Consider the following 16,407-nt stretch of genomic DNA (forward strand, 5'->3'; position numbering starts at 1 on the left):
CATGCATAGGGTGTTTTTCTTTCAATGCAAGACTGTGCTTGAGACTGCAGCTTAGTCCCATGCAAAGTAATTAAGAAAAAAATGAATGAATGCCTTTTCAGCTTTTGTTGAAACCCAGCTGGTAAACTGCACAGTTAATTTTCTGCTGGGATTTGGATGAAAGGATGACACACAGTGAGAGAATCTCTGCTGTTTGCAATGTGTTTGAACAAAGCAGGAGCCTGCCCTGGCTTTTTTGGTTGGTGCAAGGAGGAAGGAGATTTTAACTGCATGTGCATAAGCAATGTCCAGCCTGGAAGTGAAAGGATACAGGGATGCTGGTGCAGAGATAAAATGCTGGTTCTGATTAGGAAAATTTGAATTGAGAGTAAAGTCTCCTTCTGCCTTTTCTGTGGTCAAGATGCTGATGTGTGGTCTTTCCTCACCCTGGCAACAACAGGAAAGCAGCATTTTGGAAAAATGTGAGATTTTCTTCTGGTAGTAGGCAGAGCTAGAAAAACACTTGCTGAGCATCCTCCTTCCCCCTCTCTTTTCGTATCATTAATTCATCTGTAAATCGTACTGAGTAACTTACAGCCTCTGTCTTGCCAGACTGCATGAATTATAGATGACTGTTTTATGAGTTTTTGTGTTGACTCCAGCCATTAGTATGTGTTGGACAGTTTTTTTTATTGCATCTCCTGTAGCATAGATTTTCAACTCTCATGATGTTTTATTTACCTGCCTTGCTCAAAGAATGCAAAGAAAACACAACCAACTCAACAGAAACTTACAGTTTAGCATGGAACATCAGGTTTCATAGAATCATAGAATCGCTTGAATTGGAAATGACCCATAAAGGTCATCTAGTTCATCCTCCCTGCATCAAACAGAGACACCTATAACTAGAGTAGGTTTGAAACGAGCTTGTTTACCAGAGGCATAATAATGAATAAAATGGCATAAATGAAGTATTCTTTGCTCTCTTTTTTCATTTTCATGCATGTGTCTTAAATACAGTAGTGCCAGAGGGCTCCACATATGTTGAGGTCCCACTCTGCAAGACAAACTGGATAGCCTGTGACTGTTACTGTAGGAAAGAGGCAGAAAGTAAAGGATTTTGAGCCAAACCTGTGTAATACTGATAAGCAGACCTGCTCAGATATGTGCACATCTGCACACTCTTTGTTGTTGTGTTGGCACTTTGGGTGTCTCTTCTGTCCTGATAACACCATGTGTCCCGTCTTGAGCTGCCAAGCAGTTTCCTGAGTTGCCTGCCTCCGTGCACACAGTCTGTTCATTCTTCCCAGATGCAGAAATGTTTTGTAGAAGTGTGAGAACGATTTGTATGGTTTGCTGTTTGGCTCTGTTGAGGCTGGGCCAATCTAATGGGCTTCAAAAGCTGATGGACAGGGACAAAGTGCTCCTGGAGGCCACCATAACTTCTCATACAAGCCTGGATGCCATTGACCTTCTTGACCACCCAGCACGCTCTTGGCTCATGCTCAGATGCTCATCAACTAACAACCCCAGATCCTTTTCCTCCGCAATCCTTTTGAGGGACATGGTTTAGTAGGCATGGTGGTTATGGGTTCATGGTTGGACTAGATGATCTTAGTGGGCTTTTGCAACCTTAATGGTTCTGTGATTCTGTGACTCATGGTAGTCATAGCCTGTATAAAGTTGTGTAAAACTGTTAAAAGTCACAATATATGTAAAACTATTTTCATGAGGGCTGTCTGCTGAAACAACCTGGGCTTCTGTCTTTCAGTGCACTGGAATGACTGCAGAAATCATAGTTCTAGACTATGCCTTCCTAGTGGTGTCTGGTTTGCTTTGAGTGCTGCTATTTTAATATATAGCTGTAGAGAGTAATGGTGTCTGCATCTACAATGTGCTCCCTCACCCAACGGCAGTTGAAAAGTTCACGTGCTGGGTAACTGCTTCCACTGTTCATTTATAGTCCTGCTGCTGAAACATAAGATGGATTTCTCTCGGAGTTCAGCATGAGCAGCACAGTCACGCTGATGTGGAGAGGGAAAGAAGCTCAGTCCAGTACATTCCTGTTGGGATGGAGCAGTGACTCACTTCATCTCTAAGGTTTTGCCAACTGCTACTCTGAAATTTAGCAGAGCCTCTACGCAAGGGAAGTTGCTTCAATTCTGCTTACAAGGAGATTATTCTTGGGAGGAAAGAATTTGAGCAGTCAACCAGGCTACAATGATGAGGGCTGCCTCTGTAGCCACATCGGTGCTGTGAGGCCTTGGGGAGATAGATGCAGTCCTGTCAGGGCAGAGTTTCATCCAAAAACTTTGAAGCACGCAAGAGTTTAAAACACAACAACATTGACTCCGGAGTAGACCATGTTTCCATATTTCAGTGAGATGTCTGAAGCAGATTCTTATTTTTTTCATGTAAATATGTTGTGGAAAAAGCCTTATGGGGACCCTCAAGAATAGTAGTCCTCATTGCAAGGGCTAACTGCTGCAGAAGCAATCTCTTAATTTGGTAGGTTGAAGGATTTCTCCCACCTTCGGTCTCCAAGCAGATTAAATATCTCTTGTAACACATAAGAGTTGGATTGCAAGAGGGATTTGGGGACTTGAGCGATGGAAAAGAAAGGAAAGGCTGTGCTGTAGGCTTTGTCCTTGTGAAAACTGCAGTTACCAAATACATATAAACAAGCATTGTTCGTTGTAAAATATGTAACTTCTCTGTAGTTAGTTTCTCTTTTGGGGAATAGCAGAACGTAAACAAGAGCTTGTACTGCCGGTGCTTCCAGCCCTGCCATAAAATAGTAATTCACTTGTACTCTGTCCTTTCTGACTGGGTGGTTTTGAAAAGCTCTCTTACACTAAAGAAAATGGAAGCAGATTCCCATGGTGTTTTGCACTGATGCAGCTGGGAATGAAGATACTTGACATCGAGAGGTTTTTCATAGGTTTTCATGGTCTTATTTTGCTTACATTCCCTTTTACCTCCCCCTAGTATTACACCAACCTCTGCCTATTATCTGTGGGATTTTCCTCCTGTTTTCATTTCTTTTTCTTCAGTCTGGAGACTCTTGCTGTTCTATTCCCTTCCTTCTCCCATCCTCCTCTCTGGTTTTGCATCGATTTCCCACTACAGGAATCTCATTCCTGCCTCCTTACCTCTCCATAGGAGACAGACTGCTGGAAGTTTGGCTGGTGGTAGAATTCTTGGATGCTGCTTTATGCAGCTATGCAGCATCTTGGGGTAAATCAGTGTTGCAGTAGTTGCAAGGATGGAGAGGGTCATTTGGCAAGTGTAGAGCTGCTAACATTCACTTTACCTGTTGGATACATATTCTTAGCATCCTTGCAGCTATTTGCTTTCTACTGGTCAAGTAAGTGAAGAATGAAGATCTTACATGACACTTCTGCTTCTGTCTTTTCAAATTGTTTAGTAGTGCCAGTTTAGTGATGACACCACTGACGTTGCAATGTGCAAAGCCTGTCAAGGAGTCCTCAATGTCTTCGTGTTGCACAAAGTATGTGAGCAACAGCGGCTGCCAAACTTGCTCAACTTACTCAACTTGCAGTTGAATTTAATGTTAGAATTCTTTTCCCCCCTGCTCAGATGGAGAGGAAATCATTTGTTCGACATCGTTGCTGTCAGACCCTATGTTACTTACTTCTGCTAAGTTTTTACACTGGAAAATGGCATGAGTCTGAAGCAGGAGCAATGGGAGATAAACAGGGCACATGTCATTGCACACCCAGGCAAGTGCACAACTCATTTCTGCCACCTCTCCCAAATGCCCAAACTGTCTCACTATTAAAATAAATAGCCCAAGTGCTAGTCTGTAATTTAAAATACCATTGTGTAGTTTTTGTTAGGAGGAAGCAAGGATGGAATCAGACTTAAAAATCTGTGTATGAAGGATTGTCCAAAGACTTTATGGGCTATGCACCCCTGCCAGCCCTCCTGCTTAAGTGATCTTTGAAGAAACCATGAAACAAATACATGAATATGGATCTGCAGACCAACTGTGGCTTGGCAGGCAATAGCCAGGGAACCACTGCTTTCAGCAAGGTCCAGCTTGTTGCTAATCAGTGCCTACAGTGGTCAGCATTTGCTTTCTCTTGACTCCACGCAACAGAGGGAAATTGTAGTAAAGCATGCTCAGAGTCCAACATCATTAGTTGGACCAAAAAAGTCTTTGAAGAAGACCTTAGCGTGGTTGTGGGATCTGTTTGAAGTGTAACCCAGAGTAATAAAATCCACTTCAGTGCAGTTCCTCTGAGTCCATCCTATGAAAAAGCAACTTCCTGGGCCAGCAGACTTTGTAAGCTGACTTCTTGCTTGCAGAGAGCAAACCAGTTCTTGCTTTCCACTGCCACATAATCTCCCTGTGTCAAACATCTTCCCCTATTGCTTGTGAAATTCAGAAAGCTGTTGAACTGCTTTTCCACCCAAACAAAATTGTTCCTCTTTTGGTCTCTGTCCTTTGGTTAACTCCCAACTTTCTCTTGAGAGCATAATGCAAGTGAATTTCAGCCTCCAGAAGGATCTCTCTGCAGCCAGCCTGCTTCTGAAGTTAGGCTGATCTCATTTGGGTGGAACAAACTAGTTGTTGCAGAATAATCTATTACACAGTTCACAAGCTTCCGTCTTTAAATCCTCACAGCAGGGTTTATTTACTTACAGATTAATGTGTATGTTGAGGATCAACGTTCTGGCTGTCTGAATCGTGCTTCAAATGTGCTGCTATGGCAGGAAGGCCAGCAAGTACTGCAGGACTTGATATGGAGGTGATGTGGATGCAGCTCTGATGCTTTCTGTCCATCTCCCTCTGGAACATTTCAGCACGTTTTCAGGGATGGAGCCTGAGTGGCTGCATCCAAGCTCTTTGATTGCAAACTTCAGTCCCTGTTGCATTTTGTTACTGCCTGTGCTGGTGGTTGATGCAAACCTGTCGAAGCAGATTTTGGCAGAGCTAGAATGGATCAGAGAGGTCTTATTAGGAAGAAAGAATTTCTGAACAAGTGATCAAGCATTGGAATAGGCTGCCCAGGGAGGTGGTGGAGACACAGTTCCTGGAGGTGTTTAAGAACTGTGGAGATGTAGCACTAAGGGATGTGGTTAGTGGACATGGTGAAGATAGGTTGGCAGGTGGACTTGATGATCTTCGGGTCTTTTCCAACCTCAATGATTGTATGATTATCTTGGCTGCCGTCAGGTATCCCTGCTCTTTGCTACCTGGTACTTACTGCTCTTCATGCTCACCCTCACCCTACACCTTTGCTTCATGTGATACTTGAGATCTGGCTGTACCCTGCAGTAAGCTTTTTGTGATAATTAGTAACTGAAACTCTTGAATGTAATCTTAATAGAAATGATTTGGATCTTAAGTGGAATTTGTGCTGATGCTTTGCATTGGTGTGAGGCTACAGGTTTGTCTGAAAATACCTGTGTGTGGTTTATTTGATAGCATGTGATTCTAATTTACCAAAAAAAAAAAAAAAAAAGCAACTAACCCAGCAAACCACAAAACTTCTTACTTCTTCTCTTCCTCCTTTGCTAGTAACGGCCTCTACATCTGAAGATGTCCAACAATGGAGTTGAAACAGAAGACAAACCACCTGCTCCTCCGATGAGAAATACCAGCACTATGATTGGATCGGGAAGCAAAGACACTGGGACTTTAAACCATGGCTCAAAACCTTTGCCTCCCCACCCAGAAGAAAAGAAGAAGAGGGACCGATTCTACCGGTCTATTTTACAAGGAGATAAAAGTACAGTATTGTGACTTTTCTTATAAACCTCATGTCTCAGTTTTGCTCTGGATGTCTGTTGCTTAACGATGGTTTGGAAGATGGTTCGTGCTCATTTCTTGCACTGCTGTCGTGGTCATTTTGGGGTATATGTGATACTGGCTGTAGTTCTGTTTTCTTTTCCTAATGATTAATTCTGCCACAATTAATCTATCCCTCTTAATCTATTTTTGTGCTTTTTTTCCCCTTAAATTATGAAAACAGCATCCCTGAAAGGTGGGACTGGCTCTGCAACTCCTAGCCTGACTTATCCTTAATGATATTAAAAATAAGTGTTGTTCCCAGTTACAAGCTGATCAGTTACAATTGCAACTGGCAGTTCCTTTGGTGGGGAAGGGGAAGCTTTTTGCCTCTTTCTTGTTACAGCGAGTAGTTTATGTAAAGCATGAGTAACAGTCCACTTCCTGCCAGGACTGTCGTGTGTTACTGCATGGTCTGCTGTGACAAGTTTACAGTCAAAGGTGTAATTTCTCATTTATTCTAGTTTTTGTATCATGCATTTTCTACTTGCTATTACAAATAATTGTCACCACAAATTCTTGCACGTTTCTTGTGAAGGGAAGGAATTTTCTCCTGTTACAGGCACTGTGACAGATGGAAATGGAGAGAGAAGCTGTGAACTGAAAATTCTAAATCATAACGATCCAGATAATTTCAAAACCCTCTCATGAATCTTGAAGTGATATAAGAAAAAAATATCATCTGGTATCTGCTGATTTCTTTTTGTATCTGACCTTTTTTTTTGGACTTCTCTTTCTAGTACATCACAGTCTGCATCTGTTATCTGGACATTGGATAACTGAAAGTCTAAGTACCTGCAACTTGCTTGCCTTCTGGAAGAAAGCTGCCTCCTTGATTTTTTTGTTATAGAACAAAGTCTAATTGGTGTGCTAATTTAAATCACAGAGATACAGGTTCAGGGAGAACTTGGATTGTTTTATAGACATTGATTTTTAATTCTGCAGCCCAGGAACCCGTGAACTCTATTAAACATTTGCAGGATACTGGTTAGAACTTGCCATTGTGTGTATTAATCCTGAAGAACTGTAAGATTTTGGTGTCAGCTTATTTAACAGTGTTCCTAAAACCTCTAGGGTCAGCAGTTGCAAAAAACAAAGAAATAACCTGGAATGTATAAGATGAAAATAAACACAGCATTAAATACTGTAGAATTTAAAGGAGGACTGATATGGTAAACAGCTCAGGTAAATGAGATACTACTACTAATATTAAGATTTAAGCCTGCATATTCTGAAGTTTGGCCAACACGGCAGATGCTTCGAGACATGAGAGATTTTTGTTTAGCCAAGCCCAGCAGAGCCTTCTGTTGCAATACACCTGCCCAAACTAGAACGACTGCTTCTGTCCTAGAATTCTTGTCAAGCAAAAACTAGCTTTAACACCATCACCTCCACTTCTGATTGGCTAATTTTCATCTTAGGAACATTTTTCAGATGACAACTAAATTCCCTCCTGCTGCTTAATTGTTAGTAAAATTCCCAAGTGCTCTGACAGACTGTTTGGTCTGTGTCTGAATTAATTCAAGTGGTGTTTGCTGGTTTGGCTGGACACTCAGAGTAGTGTGATTTGGAGTGTTTTGTGACTTTGTGTCCTAAATCAAAGAAGACAATGACTTGTGCCTGCAAAAATCTGAAATGCCTTTATATGTGTGCACATGCTTCTCTTGAGCTACATCTCCTTGCCAGGCTGCTTTGGAAGTGCCATGCTTTGTCTGTGAGTGTAAAGTCTAATTTGTAATTCTAATGTCCCAGTCTAACCCTCAGCTTTAATACTGGATGGAACCTCTCCAAATGCATGCTCCCATTCAAGTCTTTTTGGGTTCAGTAACTTTTTGGGGTGTATGAACCAGACGTATGTGACAACATTTTGTTCTGCTGATGTTTGCTGAGCTCTGCTGCTGATTCACAAAGAGCCAGAGTGGTGCCACAAAGTAATGGTGTATGGTGCCTACGAGCCTTTTCCATGGGGGTTACACTGCTGCAGATGTGTGGTATCTTGCATCTGAGAGGGGAACGCTTTCCTTAAATTTACCAGTGAAGAAGACATTCAGGATGGCCTCATGGGCTTTCTTTACTGGAGGATGCTGTGCTTCCAAGCTGCAGCCCAACTTGTCAGAGCATCATGATGGAAGTCTGTGGTCAGCTCTTTTCACAGCATCAAACGTGTGAGGCTTTGAATGAGGAGGTGGTAAGATGTTTGTGGTGATGAAGCACTTAGTGATAGGTAGACCTTCCTAAGCAAGTAGAAGTTTCTCTTCTATTTATTTTGTTTTATTTAAGATTCTTCAGGGCTTTTTGACTCACTGCATGGATAACATGATCACTGTAGATGGGGAGTACATGTTCAGTGAGACTGAGAGCCCATCTCTTTAATTCTTTTTAGTTATATGCCTCCTACCATGACATACATCTCTACCACAGAAAGCAATTATTAATGTTTGAATGCCTTTTGACTTGTAGGTCTGTTAGATTTTGGAATAAGAGCTTGTGGAACACATTGTCTTCTGGGAATCCTGGAGGAATGCTTCTGAATTCGTGTACCTCCTCCATGTGCATTCACATGAGGCTCTAATTCAATGTGGGCACTACAAAACCCTGAAAGTGGCATTCAGACAGATTTAATAAAGTGTGCAAGAAAACATTTATGGCTTCATGTGCTGTAACATTATAGCTAAGGCAAAATGATATTAGCAAGAGTTTGTAGAGGTATCTCAAAGAGTTACTGAGAGTCAGGAAAAATGCAGACAGTTGAGAATCTGTAGGAAGTGGTTGCAAGAAACTGTAAGGTTGTGGGGAGAGCATTAACTGCTGCAGGAGTATGAAAGCAACATAAATGCAGAAAGCTGTCTTCCTTTTTCATTCTGGAGATGAGAAGGCTCTGGGGGACCTCATTGCAGCTTTCCAGTACATAAAGGGAGCTTAGAAACAGGAGGGTGACAGACTTTTAACATGGTCTGATAGTGATAGGACAAGAGGGAATGATTTTAAACTAAAAGAAGGGAGATTCAGATTAAATATTAGGGAATTTTCCCTACTCAGAGGACGGCACAGGCTGAGTGAGCTGCGGCTGCCCCATCTCTGGAGGTGCTCTGGGCCAGGCTGGATGGGACCCTGGGCAGCCTGAGCTGGTAGGGGGCAACCAGCCCATGGCAGGAGGTGGAACTGAGTGGGCTTTAAGATCCCTTCCAACCCAATGATTTTGTGACTCTTTGATTTTTCTACATTCCATTGTAGGCCCACACTTGATTTTTCCAACTGGGTACCAAATTTGAACGTAAACTGGGATTACTGATGTGACAGAGGCCTTTATGTTATTTATTCAGTCCATCCAAAAGTGTGTATCTGTGTCCCTAAAGCACATTCAGGCTATAGGTTTGTTCCTCCCAGAGAAGAGGAGGACGAGGGGAGGCCTCATGGCCTCCAACTTGGGATATTCCATGGTTCTATGATTTCCCATGCAGCACTCCTGCACAGTGGTAGTGGTATAGTTGCCCTCTTCCTCCTCCCCTAAGTTTCAGGCTTCTGGACTGCAGCTGACAACTCAGTCTGGCTTGGAGCAATGGACTGCATAATATGATGCTTCAGCTGGCTCTCTCCACATCTCTTTTTTCTTGCTTTCTATCTGCTCCTAATGCATGCAACATTTTCTGTATACCTGCAGGATGCAGCTGCTTGGACCTTCTCTGGCAGGCCTCCATGTTGCAGATGCTCACCGTCTGATCACAAGCAGCTCCTTCTGGCATCTAGCTTCCACCTCTGTGGTGGTTCTTCCAGCATTTCAGCTTTCTCTCCACATTCATAGGCTCATGGAATTCTAGAAGGCTTGGGTAGGAATGGACCTTAAAGATCATCCAGTTCCACCCCCTGATGTGGGCTGGTTGCCCCCCACCAGCTCAGGCAGCCCAGGGCCCCATTCAGCCTGGCCTTGGGCACCTCCAGGGCTGGGGCAGCCACAGCTCTCTGGGCAGCAGTGCCAGGGCATCACCATCCTATGAGTAAAGGATTTCTTAACATCTAACCTAAATTTCCCCTCTTTTAGTTTAAAGCATCCCCTTTGTCCTATCACTAGTAGACCTTCCTCTTAACAACTGTCTCTCTTGTCATTCAGCTTCCCCCATTCCCTTTGTTCGAAAGAGTGATTGAAAACTTTTCCTTCTCCATGTCTCAAACTGATCCTTTTCTTCCTCCAGAATTACTCTGTGCAATGCTAACTCTGTAATGGCACTGAGAACAGTGCTTGAGCACTGGAGAAAACAGGCATTGGACCTCCAGCAGGGTCTTAAATAATGGCAATACTGAGCATCATCCTCCCAGGCTTCTGAAATGCTTCAGGTTTGGCATTCAGATTGCCAGAAGTGCACTGTGGAACGTCAGCTACAAAACGAATTATCTCTGGCTTTAGATCCAGAAGGTAGCAGCTGGGAAACACAGGAGCTTTAATTACCTTCTTCTGGTTCTGCTTAATTTATGACTAAAAGCAGTGGCAAATCTGAGTAGAACGTGGTTCTTCTATAAACTGATCTCAATTTCTTGAATATAGTAAATATGAAAAGGAAGGTAGAGTCTTCAATATGTCATGAGTATGGATAAACTTAATCCAAGACATAATGATAATCTTATTTGAAGCCCTAACTTGAAAATTTGTGAAGTGCATGTGCTTTGGTTTATTTTTTTTCCTGTTTTTTCATGAGTTCTGCTCCTCACTCCTCACCTGCCAGATTCTGCTCTGCTCATGCTGTGTGCTCATGGCTTGTTATTAAAACCACATTTAGTTCATTTTCTGGGAAGGAACATAAAAATGATTTTGCTTGTAAGGTTTTGTAGTAGAAACACATGCAGTGTGTTTGGTTTTCTTCCTGATCTCTGTTTTGATGCTGGACTCTGATCTTTATTGCTCTTTTACAGTGTCTGCTCTGTTGTGGGTTAATGAAGTTTTGTAACTTGCTATTCTGCCTCAGATTGAAGTCTACCACAAAACGGGCTGTGGATGCTCGGATAAATTGGAAGCTGCTGGGGAGATCTGAATTCTTGAAGGACTGATGGATATTTTTGTTGTTGTCTCCTCTAGCCAATAAGAAGAAAGAGAAGGAGCGGCCGGAGATCTCCCTCCCTTCTGACTTTGAACACACGATTCATGTGGGGTTTGATGCAGTCACTGGAGAATTCACAGTAAGTGATTTGTAGGAAAAAAAGACTGTGTGGTTTGGCATATTGCTGGGAGGAGCCAGGACCTATTAATCTTTTATATGGTAATGCTGGAAAGGCTATTACCATCATCTGGTTTGATCTGCATCTGTAGAAGCAGCCCACTAATTCCTGCTGAGAGATTGCTTGTCAAGCTTGACACATCCCAAGGGCCCAGGCAGACTTTTCCTGTCCTGTTTTTTGCTGATGTGGACTTGGTATATCTCCCCTTCCTTCCTCTTCTAGAGCTGGATCAGTTCTACAGCATAGTCCGTGTCCTTTAAATGGAGCTCAGGGTTTTGCTTTAGGATTCACACAACTGTGCATAACTGTTTGTGCCAGAATGTGCATGTGCTGTCCCAAGGCTAAATGGCAGATACTTCTATGCATTTTTTTTATTGACATGCAAAAGAGTAGGGAGACAGAGTTGTATTTCATCATGTTGTTCCTCTTAATTTGCTTGTTAGATAGGGTTTAATAACAGCAGTTATTCATGAGCAAGATGGTTTTATCCGTGCTTATTTCTTTTAAAGGCACTTTGCTCTCCTAGCCTGAATTGTGTGTACAGATGTATTTTGCATGTCAGCTTCCAGACTTTGCTCAAGTTAACTTGGATGTACCAGTAGGGCATTGCCTCTGAGGGGTGCATGCAGCAACTCTTCAGAAAAGGAAGGGCAACTTTATCAGTAAAGTACTCCAGCCACTTACCTCTTCATCTGCACACAGTTGTCCTTGCCGGTGCTCAAAGTTGCAAGCCACACTGTATTCTGAATCTGTTTATTTTATGATTGAAATTGCGTCCCTGTAATGAAATGTTAACCTAGCTCTGTATGCTAGGTTAACATGGGGTCTGATCCTTTCAGTCTTTTGAGTTTTGGTTTTCAAAGGATCTGGGGTTCACCGAGGTTCCTTTGAACTGAGGGGCGTTGATTTGTTCATGTAAGAAAGGCCTGACATGGGATCCTGGAACATGATGATTGAGCACTGGCAAAGGCACGAGGGAAGGGCTGAGGGCTGCTCCCTAGGGACCTCCAAAAGCCACTTGGACGTGGTGCTGGGCATCCTGCTCTGGGTGGTGTTCCCTGCTGGAGATGTGTGGGACCAAAAATGCCTTCCAACCTCAACCATGCTGTGATTCTAACTTCTGACACAGGTAATGGCTGTCATACAATGATAGATAGGCTTGGGTTGAAACAGACTTCAGAGATCATCTAGCTTCAACCTCCCCCTTTCCTCTTTTCTCCTCATTTCCTTTGCAGTATGGAGTAACCCCAGAAGCAGTGTGACAGAACTATGTGTGTGTAGTGTGAACCACACTAGGTCATCTGTGGGCTAATGTGGTACATCTCCCCACAGGGCATGCCAGAGCAATGGGCACGCTTACTACAGACTTCCAACATCACCAAGTTAGAGCAGAAGAAGAACCCCCAGGCAGTGCTGGATGTACTGGAGTTTTACAACTCCAAGAAGACCTCCAGCAGCCAGAAATACATGAGTTTCACAGGTATTTATACGGCTGCTCTGTCCAGCTTTGTGTTATTTATTGGATATAGGGATTTTATTTTGTTTAATCAACGAGTAGATCTGTCTTTTCAATGTCTGCTTGAGCACCCTTCTTCCTCTGAAAAATACTGTTCTGTTAATTTTGTTAATGCCCAGCATATTTGTAAAGCTGAACTGGATCTTGCAGGTCCCAGGCTAGCTGTAGAGCCTCTGCTGATGATTTAACGCCAGATGATTTTTCAAGTCCACTGTAAGCACCTTGTGTATGTGGGTGGATAACAATACAGATTCCCATGTGTTGCTCTGGGAAATTCGACCTTCCTGCAGCAGGGATTTGAGGTTTCTGCATTTGCCTGTAGAATTTTGTTCTCCCTGCTCCTTTCTCTAAGTGTCAGCTTGGTCTGGGGAGTCCCTTTGCACAATACCTTCACAAATCTGCATTCAGGTACAGGAACCCTAAAAAGGACCCTAAATAAGATCCAACCTATAGATTCCTGCAGGAGAACCAAAAAAAAAAAAAAAAAAAAAAGCAGCATAGGCACTGAAATACAGTTACCTGTTCTCTTAAGCTTTATTGGATTTGAAATCATTAATTCTGCTTCAGGGCTAATCCTTCTGAGAAGTGCTGCAAGCCTGCAAGCCATGATCCTAGGATAATGAATGAGGTGTAGGGTGGTCATGAGACTTGAGACAGCCTTTTTCAGACTTGCTGTAGGGTGCAGAAGGTATCTGAAAGCCTCTAAGAAGAGGAGCCATTTTTCCTGTCCCTTCCAAAAGGAGTTTGTCCCTTTTTCCTCTCTCTAGTGCTGCTGTGTTTACAACTCATTCATAATTACATTAGTATATTTTTCTTTCAGATAAGTTGGCAGAGGAATACAATTCATCGAATACTCTGGTAAGCCTTCACACCAATTCTTGAGTTTGGGCATTTAAAAACTTGCATTTAAAAAAAAATTTAAAACTTGATAGTTTTATCTGTGTAGTTTTCAGTTTGCTTAGCATCTGAAAAGCAGTTCAAAGACACATAGGGACATAGTGGGCATGGTGGTGATGGGTTGATGGTTGTGCTTAATGATCTTAGTGGTATTTTCCAACCTTCATGATTCTCTGATTCTATATATAATGGGTATGTTTATAAAAACAGGCAAATTATCTTAAAAGAACATGTTGTTTGTACATGAAAAAAAAAAAAAAAGCTGTGGTAAAGCCAAGTACACAGAAGAAGCCTTTATTATTAAAATAATAAAAGTTAGTGAATTAATGAGTAGAAATAGTGCTGCTTTCATATAAATTGATCCATTCCTGCATCTGTTTATTTTGGGTGGGGTAATCTAGAAAACTGTAACCACTTTGCCTTCAGGTTTTATATGTCTCTATAAACACCTGTGATCTAACAAAGTTTAATCACTAGCCGGAGAGGTTGGATTGAAGCAGTGTTGATTAACCAAACTAATCTCAGCCGAGAAGGAAATAAAAGGTTCTCCTCCTCTCTGCTCGACCTTCACTCTGTCCTTACCAGGACAGCACCACTCCTCTTCAACTTTGCTTGGAGACAGAGCTGAAATGCTCTGTAAAATTTATGTATGTATATTTATGAGATAAACAAAACTTTGAGGTGATTCATAAGAGCACACAGTTCTCTCACCTCTCATTTTCTCACAGCCATGATGTTATCTGGAGTTGGCTTGTTCTGCTCCCTTCTGGGAGTTGTTGCTATTTGACTTTACTAAAAGAAAAGGAAAATATTTTTTGGTCATTTTTCATCATTACACCTTATTTGTGCATCAGTTCTCAGAAGCTTAGAATATCTGAGAGCACTGGATTTTAAAATAAATCCTGAAAAAAAACAGTAGTTACCAGTCTATTGAGATGGCCCAATGTTTTCTGTCAGATGTTGAGTAACCTCTCATTTTGGAGAGACTCAGGAAATTCACAGTATATTGGTAGTTTTTAATGGACAAAGCTTTTGTGTTACAAAAATGGCACTTTATCAAATATATGTCAGTGTGCTGGTTGCTCCAAAGACATAGAATCAGTGAAATGTGAAATGTGATCAATGAAATCTTTTTACCCCCTTATTTCAGTGACAGATAACTTTATTTTAATACTTTAAGAAGTCTTTTTCCACTACTACTCCTAGGGAACTGATGGTAGCCTGGAAGCAGGAGCATGAGCAGAACTGGGCTAGTGGGTTGAGGGGCTTGCCAAGTTTATTTTGCAGTGTCTATAGTGTAAAGGCCTCCGTGAGCTTCAATTGTAGAATGGCTTGGGTTGGAAGGGACCCCAAGGATCAAGTTTCAACCTCTCTGCCATAGGCAGGGCCACCAACCTTCAGATCTGGTAGTAGACCAGGCTGCCCAGGCTCCATCCAACCTGGCTTTGAACACCTCCAGGGACAGGGCATCCACAACCTCTCTGGGCAAAAAAAAATAAATAAATTTCTGTGTTTCCTTCAAGACATTCTCTGTTAGGAGCTTTATCAAATGCTTGTTACACGTTTACAACAAGCAATTAGGTTTTTTTATTTTTGCTATTTGTGTGACCACATGCAGAATGTGAAAGCTGTGTCTGAGACCCCTGCAGTGCCCTCGGTGTCTGAAGATGAAGATGATGAAGATGATGCAGCTCCACCCCCTGTGATAGCTCCACGACCTGAACACACCAAATCTGTGAGTACCAGTACCTCCTTCAGCACAGTCACACTTGGGTCTTAAAAAGATGCACAGTGTTTAAGTCATCATCTGCTTTGTTTTTATTCGTTAAAATTTAGATATACACCCGCTCTGTGATAGACCCCCTTCCTCCTCCTACCAGAGATGTGGCCACCTCTCCTATTTCTTCTCCCTCGGAAAACAGCACAGCAACACCCGACATGCTGATCAGGAATGCGGAGAAACAAAAGAAAAAGCCAAAAATGTCAGATGAAGAGATTTTGGAAAAATTAAGTATGTCTTCTTGGGGAAAAAAAAATAAATTCCATGTTCTTTTGTGTTGGTATCTTAAAAGCTGAGATGTTTGGGCACTGCTACTTTGAGATCCCTTACTGAAAACTTTGCCTTGTGACTGCATGCCAAAATTGGGGCGGATGAAGAAGGAGAATGTAGATGTAAGCTGAGCACCTGTGATGCCAGCTGAAGGGCTCTGGGAGCTGCAGATCCTCAGACTCTGCAAAACGAGCCCTGAATATGTAACATCTACTTAACCACGGAGTCTGAGACTGCTCCACATCTTGATATTCCATAGCTTTGGAGTGTGGATGATTGTACTGAAATGTTGCACCTAAGGTGAGCAGAGCTTTCAACTGTGACTAAAAGGCAGAGAAAATTCATGCAAACCCAAGTTTACCTCCCCAGATATCATGACATTAAATGTCTTGCTAATTTTTAAGTGTCCTGACACTGTGTGTATACCCAGTAAATAACCCAAATTTGTGGGTGTTATCTTGTCTTTCTGTTGTGCCCCAGTTTATTTAGCAGTCCTTACCTTCAGTTTATGGGTGTTATTTCAAGTGCTCTTCTACTGCTTGGCATTACTGAGATGTGCTATGGCAGCATTTGACAGCTGAAACAGCTGTTCTGTGCAATTGATTGCTGTCCTCAGCCTGGGCCAGCTTTTATTAGGGTAGAGCATTTCTAATTCTTTGAACTACTAATCCTGTGTTAATTACATACGTGACTTGCATGTCAGATGGTGTAAATTGTGTTAGCACCCCTACAGTCAGGCTAGACACCTCTGTTGAGATTTTTTCCCCCATTTGATGAAGCTGAGGCTAATACCTGAATCAAGAAAAACTTAATCTGAGGGCATTACTTCAACAGTGTCACTTGGGTACCTCACTCCTCTGAAATTAAGCCTAAATTGCATTGATGGCATGTAAGCTGGAAGTGTTTGCTATTTGAAAACTTGCCCTTTCAAGACGGGTT

General features: G+C 42.3%; 1 protein-coding gene across 4 annotated transcripts in view; it reads left to right on the plus strand.

The window, feature by feature from the left end:
* The window catches only part of PAK1 (p21 (RAC1) activated kinase 1), a 70,601-nt gene that overhangs the window by 33,646 nt on the left and 20,548 nt on the right, over positions 1-16,407 (plus strand). For all 4 annotated transcript variants that reach the window (XM_085216483.1, XM_085216482.1, XM_085216485.1 and 1 more), the window contains 6 exons: positions 5,528-5,738; positions 10,866-10,966; positions 12,338-12,485; positions 13,342-13,379; positions 15,037-15,153; positions 15,255-15,429. In XM_085216483.1, coding sequence (XP_085072609.1) covers positions 5,549-5,738; positions 10,866-10,966; positions 12,338-12,485; positions 13,342-13,379; positions 15,037-15,153; positions 15,255-15,429 — 769 coding nt within the window. In that variant the 5' untranslated portion in view covers positions 5,528-5,548. The remainder of the gene's footprint in view (positions 1-5,527; positions 5,739-10,865; positions 10,967-12,337; positions 12,486-13,341; positions 13,380-15,036; positions 15,154-15,254; positions 15,430-16,407) is intronic.

Source organism: Meleagris gallopavo, chromosome 1, assembly GCF_905368555.1.
Source record: "Meleagris gallopavo chromosome 1, MGAL_WU_HG_1.1, whole genome shotgun sequence".
Classification (NCBI taxonomy): Eukaryota; Metazoa; Chordata; class Aves; order Galliformes; family Phasianidae; genus Meleagris; species Meleagris gallopavo.